This window comes from Egretta garzetta, unplaced genomic scaffold, assembly GCF_000687185.1.
Source record: "Egretta garzetta isolate BGI_Z169 unplaced genomic scaffold, ASM68718v1 scaffold154, whole genome shotgun sequence".
NCBI classification, from domain to species: domain Eukaryota; kingdom Metazoa; phylum Chordata; class Aves; order Pelecaniformes; family Ardeidae; genus Egretta; species Egretta garzetta.
Genome location: NW_009259600.1, coordinates 4,934,140 through 4,943,765, shown reverse-complemented (window position 1 = coordinate 4,943,765; position 9,626 = coordinate 4,934,140). Strand labels below are relative to the sequence as shown.

At 34.9% G+C, this 9,626-nt stretch overlaps 1 protein-coding gene across 1 annotated transcript; it reads left to right on the top strand.

The window, feature by feature from the left end:
- Positions 1–404: 404 nt before the first annotated feature.
- On the top strand, positions 405–4,330 carry FBXO43 (F-box protein 43). Its single transcript, XM_009638364.1, has 4 exons — positions 405–1,873; positions 2,792–2,894; positions 3,804–3,989; positions 4,082–4,330. The coding sequence occupies exons 1-4, from the start codon at positions 405–407 to the stop codon at positions 4,328–4,330; spliced, it is 2,007 nt and encodes a 668-aa protein (XP_009636659.1).
- Positions 4,331–9,626: the final 5,296 nt, after the last annotated feature.

Below are 9,626 nucleotides of genomic sequence, written 5' to 3'. Positions count from 1 at the left end.
TGCTATTACAAATCTTAGTCCTATTGGAAAGAGAGGGAGTTTTGTCACTGATTTCAGCACAAATGAGACTCTACTTGCTGTGTCACTTACTTAAAGTGTTTTTCCTTGGATGAGGATTGGCAATTAGCTAATTGGATATATGTTTTAATTTGCCTCATGGTATACTACACATTTTAATCACTTATTGTAACCATCTACTTGATTGTAATTTATCTTTGTGTTCATGTGTGAGCATTGTTTCTATTAAGACTAATGAAAATACTTTCATTATGTCTGCTAGCTTGATAGACTTACTCAAGGCTTTCTCACTGACTTGAGGGTCTGACTTTGATGACTACTTTTATCATTTGTTTCAGAAATAACACTGGTATCTTCATTTACAAAGTCAAAGTGCCAAGCAGAAGATGTCGGACAGTCAGTCAGTGATGTTCAATATCACTAAAAGAAATAGACTAACATCTCCCAGAAGCAATTTTAAATATGCCAGTTTTAAAGACACATGTTGCACTTCAGTATTTCTGGACAGCAGAAGCAATGAGTCAGTAAAAGACCCTGATGTAGAACATAAAGAAGCACTGAGTGTAACAAGTTTATCATTGCTACAAGAGCGTTCTGAGCAGATTCATCCAAATGCCCTCTTTCCTGTGTCATCTATTGAAAATGAAATGAATTCTATCTCCTTATCAGAAAGAAGAGAAGGAAATAGAAGTGCAGATTTTTTTGAAACTCCTAAAGTGGGTAGAAAAGGCCCCTCACTACGCAAGAGGCTGCTTTTATCTAAGACTGTTCCAGCGGGTGCAACTGTGGGATGCTATGAAAGACAAGCCAGTTCCTCAGGAAGCAGCAGGAAAAGTATATTCTCTTGTGTTTTGAGCTCCGAAGAACAACTTTCACAAACTGCTTCAGATTCTCCAAAAGATAAAAATCTGACAACTAGCAGTTCAAAAACAGAGGAGGCTAATCCCGATTGTCCAAAGCGGAGACTCTCCTTTTCACAACAAAGGACTTCTACGCTAGATGAGTCCAAATGTAAGGACCCCTTATTACTAGAACCAGAATGTTTATCTCCAATTCAGTGTAAGGATGTTATTGTTAGTAACACTAACGAATTCAGTAAAAGTGTCCTTATGAGTGTTAGTGATGGGTTGCTTAGAACTCCTACTTACAGTGTACTACCTGAGGCCAATGAGGGTAAGTTCCTGACTTCTATCAACAGTCTTGTAGAGAACTTTAACTTTGAAATATGTGATATAAATTCTCCCCCTGTTAAGCTGGCAAGTTACCCAGATCTTTCAACACCTGAGGATAGTGGATATAATTCACTTCATTTGGACAAATCGGGAGACTCATTTTCTGATCATGATGGATCTTTTCAACAGTTCTTCCAAAAACGCAAAGAAGGTTCCAAAATTCTGGATAGTAAAAGAAAGACAAGAAAACTTGAACGAGTTAGAAGGTTATCCACTCTTCGGGAACAAGGCTCACAGTCAGAGACAGAAGATCATCATGGCAGTCCTTCTCATTCTGCATGTATGTTAACAGAAGAAAGAAACTTTGTCAGTGAAGACTGTGCATTAGTTTCAGAAGAACAGTCTAGTGGAGACCTAGTTGTAAGTCACGAAGATCTCTCAAGAACTCCAGCTCTGAGAGTAGTTCATGAAATTTGCTTGCAAAGACAAAGATCAGACCAAAATCAAATATTGGAGAATATTGATGGAACAGAAATATTTACATTAGAACATGTTCTTGCTGGACTTATTGGCAAGAAAATGGGCCTTGAAAAATTAGATATTTTAACAGAATTAAAATACAGAAATTTAAACCATGTTCTTGCTATAGTTTTAAATGCTTTGACAGTGGAAAGTCTATGCAGGTAAGTATTACTGTGCTTTCCCCCCCCCCCCCCCCCAAAAAAAAAAAAAAAGTGAAAATATGTGTTTCTGCGAAAAAAATTAAAATAACTTCTGGAATAGTGGGTATTGTCAATAAGATTTGCTTGTTTCTGGGGAAATTAAAATGTTTTGTCACGATTAACCAAATGGCTCTTTCTGTGTATTTCTGAAAATAAATTATATGGGGGAATTAAAAACCAAACAAAATGCCAAATATGGGAATTAGTAAAACTAAATCACAGTACTTGTAAATTTTAAAATTTATAAAAAAATTCTTTAAGCCTAGAAAGTAATAAAGTACAATAATGTATAGTCCTCAAAACACATTTTCTAATTTTTTTGCTATGTGTATTTACCTTCCTCAGTTATTTCTAAGCACAAAATGCTCAAAGAATTTTGCTTGATGAGTAATGTTCTAGATTAATTTTTAATAAATAGAAACTGACACTTATTTCAAAGAAATCGAGTGCTATGTGTGTTATTAGTTACAAAGGGAATGGGAGAATAGGTGGAATTATAAGGGCATGGATGTTTTCAGTACACTTAACGTACAAAAATGTGACTTTAGAAACAAACTTGGTAGGTGGCTTACGTGGAAGGAAGAAACTTATTTAATTTTGTAAGTCAAAGGTACGCTGTGTTTATATTGCAATGGTTCTCTTGCAATTGTTCTCTAGATTCTTCTATTATTCTGTACGGTGGTGCATAAGAGTACATGAGATCTGTGTTTCATGACAATACAGTGAACATTTGAAGTGTATAGCAGTAGTCTGTAAAATGGCCAATGGTATATGAAATCATGCAAAAAAAATCTTTAAAAGGTAATCTTACTATCATGACTTCTGTACTACTTGGCAAAAATGTGGAAGTGGATAATTTTTTTCATTCATTTATTCCAGCATTTGGAAAGTAAGCAAAAACTGGCGTGAAATTATTGTACAAGATAGAAGTGCAGATAAGAGGAGAAAGTTGTACATAAAACACCTGACAGAAGAAGCTGGGGTAAGGTTCGTCTCAAAGGTAATATTTTTTTCAAGTGTGAAAGAAGACGGGTCAGAGGAAAGAGGAAATATCTTGTAAAGCTACAGAAAGGTAATTGACAGAGGCAGTTCTAATGTGAGTATGTGAAAGATTCTAACGGGAGAATGTAATTCCTTTTACTGCTTTTCAACTGTCTGCAGCTTGAGTACTAGTCTTTCAACCATGTGATACTCTTTCTTCTTCTTTCTTTCTTTCTTTTTTCCCCCTTTGTCCTTCTTGAGAATCCTGTAGGATCCCTTCCTCAATTGATTCTGGTTTTGGATCTTGGACCCTGTTCTTGACTTTGTGCCATTCTGTTCCTCACTTCCAATTTCACTCCACTCTGCAGGGCAGTAGGACCCACTCTAGACTGCTTCCTGATTATTTTCAGGACTGCTTGTGGCAGTCCTGTACTTGTGAACATCAGAAAGAAATACAGAAGTTTTTTTAAGGGGTATCTAGAGAAGTAAGCATATTAATAGCAGTATAAGTTTTTTAGATCCTCCATGTGTGTATATACACACACACACTTTAGTGTAACCTTGCCCTAATTGATACCAATCTTATGTTTGCTATTTCCATGCTTGCTATTGAGATGTTTCCTAATTCAGAAACATGAGGACCAGTAGAGAGTGCTAGAAGACAGTTGGGTTTTTATCCTGCTCATGAGACGTCGTTTTTAATGGTTCCTGTCTCTTGTTCTCTTAGTAAATACAAGCATTTAACAGGAAATACATGCACTATAAATAATTTCCTTTTCTAATGTGTTGTTGCAGAAGGAAAACAAAAAAGGCAAAAAACCAGCTGCAAATCCCAAATGAAATAAACCCCTGATTTGCTTCCTTTTGTGCTGTTTTTTCCCCCTTTCTTTGTAATTATAAACTTTAACAGGAATATTTCTTGAAAGCTGAAGATGCTGCCACAAGACTTAATGTTCTCAATAGATCTGCTCTAAGGCCTGTTCAAGCTCAAGCCAGAACTCCTGTGGTACAAACACCACCTTCGTACACTGAACTTACACCCAGGAGATGCAGTTCTGTTCCCCATTCAACGAGTAGACAGGAGGAATACATAAAAGTAGGTAGCTAAGAAACTCTTCACTTAACAGTTTTTAGAAAATTCTCATTTACAAGAACTAAGTAGCTCTTCTCTCCCTCCTCTTGCTACAGGTTGCTAAAAGTCTGTTGACTGATGAAGCTCTAAAACCCTGTCCAAGATGTCAATATCCTGCTAAATATCAATTGGTAAAGAAATGGGGACTATGTAGCAGAGAGACATGTGCATTTGAGTTCTGTATCTTATGTTTGCATGCTTTCCATGGGTCAAACGAATGTAATAGTTTATCTGCAAAACGGAAGAACAAAAAAGATGCTCCTCCAGGAAGTGCCCAAAGCAAAAGAAATTTAAAAAGACTCTAAATTTGTAAGGCATATAAGTCCTTACATTAATTCCTTTCCCCTTCTCCTAAATTCCTAATCTTGTTCATATTCTTCCTAAATACATGCATTTTGAAAGTCTCATTCAATGTGTTTTTGCTGACTTATCAAGATAATTTCTCATGTATAAATCTTAATCAATTCAGTGTATTTTTTGTTTTGAAAAAAGTGAATATTTTAAAATATTTTGTCTTGTTTTACCTGTTGTGTAGTAGCTAGGCACTTACTAACATTTTACATTTTTAAATAAAGTATCTTAAATGTAGTCTTCGCTATCTAGCTTACAGAACCTCATAGATGTTTAAAAATGTGATTCTTGTCTTAATGACAAATTAAAGAAAATTATATTTTTTAAAAAAATCTTCTTAACGGGATTCATTTATTTTAAAATATTTATTGTAATTTAAAGTGAGACAGTAGGTATTTATGCAAAAAATACTTCTACCTATATAAATGATGATACCTCAAGAGCAATATATTAGTTGTCTGAATTGTATATCAGAATAATTATTTTGTTTTTCTCTTAGCCTCTGTAACGCAAGTCAATAGAATAGTAATTTCTCAATCAAGCTGATGCTGCGTGGATATTCTATTCTACTCATTTTTAGAGTTTTTGTCTTTACCTGAAAACTTCAGGTGATATAGTATATATTCACATATCTAAATATGCTGTTGCATTACCCTTGTTGTGAACTTACCTTTATACTTAGTCTGACTTTACTTCAGCTCCCAGATACTGGATCATCTTCATACGTCTGCTTGAATTAAAGGGTTATCTACTGCTAGAAATCATCCTTTCTCTATCTGGAGATTTAATTAAGGGACTTTACTGATTTTATCTTGAACTAAATATGCTGATCTTTTACAGAAAAACAACTTAATCTGCCTCTTGGACCTCAAATGATTTTTGTGGGTTTTTTTCTAAACTCTTAGCAATTGTAAATGGCTTGAAATACAGGAGACAGCAGTGGACACAGTACTTGTCCTATGAGATATAATATCAGTTTACTTCTCCAATTGATATTGTCCTACTTGTCCTTTCAAGTAGTTAATTTGTCACGAGCATCTTGCAGAACACTTGTAGTCAGCTGGTGTTTCTTCCTCACTCTGATTTTGTCCCATGTCTTATGTTTGTGATGATGTAATTTTACTGTGTGTATTTGTAGGTGAGCTTTTTCATCAAGCTATTTAAAAAGTACTGATTAAAAAAAAAAAGGCTTTCAGCTAAGCAATAAGCTGTGTATTTGTCTCTAACATTTAGTCACACATCCCTTTATTTTTATTGTCTAAAAATTACAAATAACAACTTCTGAGAATTTTTTTTTACTTTCCACGCAATCTGTGGGTGTTTAAGACATGAACCAGGATAATTCACTTCAGGATATTCTAGAAACATCATTTCCTATTTCTCATCTCTAATCGTTGTGATTTGTAATTTGATTAGTATTTTTAGCATACTTAATTTCTGTGATAGTAGCTTCACATAGCATTTGGAAAGAGAAGGAACACTATGGTTAGTAAAATGCCATAGAAATTTTAGTATAACTTTATTAACCAAACATGGTGGTATTAAAGAAGGGATAAACCCAATATATCAACCAGAAAATCCTGTTTATGGCATAAATGAAGTTATCAACCCTTCCATTCCATACTTATTTGTATTTGCTGAACCTTTGCATTATTTTTGTCTAGAGTTAGACTGGTAGCACTTGAACTGGAAGATTAAAAGAGGAGTTTATATAGAATCTATTCCGAGGTAACAATTGAGGGGAAGGGTTTGGGGACAAGCTAGGGAATATTGAGGTATGTGTGTATATAGTTTTGGTTTAGGAAGAATGGCAAGTCATTACAAGTGGGAAAATTGCTAAATTACTTGATTTGTTTAATATTTGAATTTCCCTAATTATTTGGAACTTTAGGTGTTCAAGGTCTACTTAAAAGTTAATTTAGTTCAGAGAACTATGGAATTGGGTCTTTTATTCTTAGGTATAAAGTAACTAACTATACATTTTTAGAAACGCTTAATAGTTTCTATTAAAGGTTAAACTGACATGGTGAAGAACTTCCTAGGCAGGGTTATATTACACAATAATCTGAATGCATATAGTTTGTAACTTTATAATAACTTAATTTGGATTAATTTTGTTTCTTACCATTGAACTATCAAATAGGGGATGGTAGTAACTGCAATGCAGAATAAGTACAGCATGTCATAGCGTGTGAGATTGCTATTGGCACCAATGCATTTTACCTTTGCTAAATACCAATGTACTTCATGTCTCTATTATTAAGAAAAAAAGAAAAAACTAAAGTTTTAAATGCATCCCTGAAATTAATGGGAGAGTTATGACAGACAGTGAGAGGATTTAGCTTGCTTTCTGATGTGTGTTATTGCAGTCCAGTCCAGAAATACATGAGGTGAAAGCCTTGTTTTGAAAAAGTTATCAATAGTTCAGAAAGTATCTCTGAAACAGGTGTGCCTTTGGATGGGAAGCCATATGGGAACTCCAGTTTAAGAATCAAGTGTTAAGTATCCTTTACTTTGAGGAAAAATTTCTGGTAAGAGATGTGTGACCTTCTCCAAAGAGTTTGCTTTTGTTAAAATCTGAATAATTCAGGGAGAATAGGGGTGGTAAATTGGTTCTGGTATAGGCATCATTTGTTTTTGAAGGTACTATCTTTGACATCTACAGTGTTCATCCAACAAGGATTAGCTTGAGAGGAAAAAATACTTGACTCTATTTCACAATTTTAAACATTTTTTTTTCTCCTGTTTTGGCATGTTTTAAACTTTTTTTCCCCTTCTAACTCTGCCCTACAAAAATATCTTTGAATCAGATGTCTCTTGTTCAGTTAGGTCTATCACAAATGTAGCTATGCTCTGGTGTTTGGGTGAAATGAGTTCTCTCCTGTCATCCACTGCTGCACCAGAGGTGGGACGAAGTGAAAGCCAGACTTCTTGTCTATCAGTAATGCTCCTCTCTGCGAGTGACTTTTTAAAAATAAAATTAGCTTTATGCCTAAGGCATAAAAAATTATATTATTTATAAATACTATTTATATTGGGCAATAAAATTAGCTTTATGCTCCCTGACATAGGGGAGAAATAAAATAGTGATATACTTAATGTGTGGGTAAAGGATAACATATCTAATAGAACATAAGGTAGGTTGTAGTTATCTAATAGTTTGGGTGAAAGGAATCAAAATTCTTTCATCATATTTGATTGTGTTATTGACAGAAATGAAGTGTTTGGGGTGGGACAGTGGAAGTAACTTTTTTGAGTCCATAGTCTGTATACAGTATCCCTTAATTGGTCTCCATCAGATACCGCTAAGCTATATGAGCCTGGACTTGAATGAAACAACAAAGGAGAACATAGGTTCATACTGTGTTTAAAAAAAACAACCCCCCCCACCCCCCCCAAAAAAAAAAACCCCACAAAAAACTCCCCACAAAAAACCCAAACAAAACAACCAAACAAAAAAACCTAACAAACCCTCCCCTACCAAAGAACAACAAAAAACCAGTCCATGAGTGTCAGGGAATCTGGGGATTCATGTCTAGCATCTGTCTTTTTCTTCTGGATTGAGTTCTTGGAGACCTGAGGTCAGCTACTAGAACTTCTAGCTAGAACAGAGAAGGATGCAAAAAGTGGCCCTGGGGTAGAAATGACAATGGTCAAGAGTTCCCTAAAATATCCTGCCCATGATTATTCTCCAGCTCAATAATTTTTCTTACAATTGACAACAGATTGTTGGAAAGGGAGTGAATTGTCTTTCATTCTGGAAAAGTGGAATAATGAGATTAAAATTAATGTTCAAAATAATATTGGGTTTATTTGCCGCTGAAAACCTTATTTCTGCAATCCTTATTTCCCTTCAGACAGGCATGATCTATAGTGGGAGGAGCGATACTGCCTACAGAGGATGCCCAGGGAATGCATTTAGAATTCTGAAGGTGATGGTTTGAGCCAGAGCTGTGGGTTTAAATTCTAAAAAAGAATTCTTAGAAGTAACCTTTTGCTGCTGACAGATGTTGCTGCAAGAATTATACTTCATAAATCTTTTTTTTGGAGCAGCAACCATAAACCTCAAGTGGTCTGTGAGAAGGAAATTGAAATTACTTAAGCCTCTGATCATTCTTTCCTTGGTGACAAGTATGGAAGAGCTTAAGCAAAAAAATGTGATAAATCTTTTGAAATGTTTATAGGGTAGAGAATGTTAGTCTGTTCTAGCACTAACTAGTTAAATATGATTAAAAATCCTGTTTGTTAAATTAAGGAGCTCATCAATATCTGTCAGGTTTTTTTTCCTATTCCATATATTGGTTATTCATTAGTACCCCTTAGGCAATTTAGGCCATTTAGGTTAATTTTAATACAAGAAGCAACTCCTTTTTCTTTCTGTTTTCATAGGCACATGAAGAAATATAGGAGTGTCAGATTAGAAAGGGACTCCTGGAGTCTAGTGCCAACTCTTATGTCAACTCCTGAAGTTCTGTGTTAAAACTGAATAGAATACTGTCTCATGACCTTTATGTTGAAGACCTATTCCAGACTGGTCTACTATTCAGTTAACCAGTTGCCTTTTTTTAGCATTGCTATTAAAATAGCTATTCTATACATCTGTTCTCCACCTTAGACTTTTTTCCCCAGTGTTATGATTGTGTAGAATAAAAAGCCCCTCACTCTTTATTTCATTGGCCAAAACCTCTGAACTTAGTCTCATCTCTTAGATGCAACCTCTGTTTCATGGATTATCTTAATGATTCTTCACTGTTTCCATTGGAATCTATTCTCTGAATCTATGCAACCAGTATTCCAGGTAGAACCTCCTCAAGACCCTGAAAAATACTAGGGCTTTCTTTTCTCTACCAGAAATACTTTGACCAATGCATACTAAGGTTAGCATTTCTTTTATGTCTTCTGCACGCTCGCAGTTTAGTCACTAGGTGTAGTACGCCCACATTCTTCTCTCACAAGTTTTGAAAAGATCCCAATTTTTCCTATAAATTCCTACTGAGCATTAAGTGTATAACCTCATACTTTGTACTACTAAGCTTCAGGCTTTTTTTCCCCCTCTACTTCAGTCTCGTGGTGACTTAGTATTTGGTGTGATATTATATAATAGCTTTATAAGTGCAAATTCCTTGTCTGTAGTGAATCTTATAGGATTTTTTTAGTGCAAAACATCTAGTAGATTCTGTTATCACTTATCAGATGCCCCACAAAATCTGACTGCTTCTTGGGAATGATGTGTTTATTTTTAGTTATAAA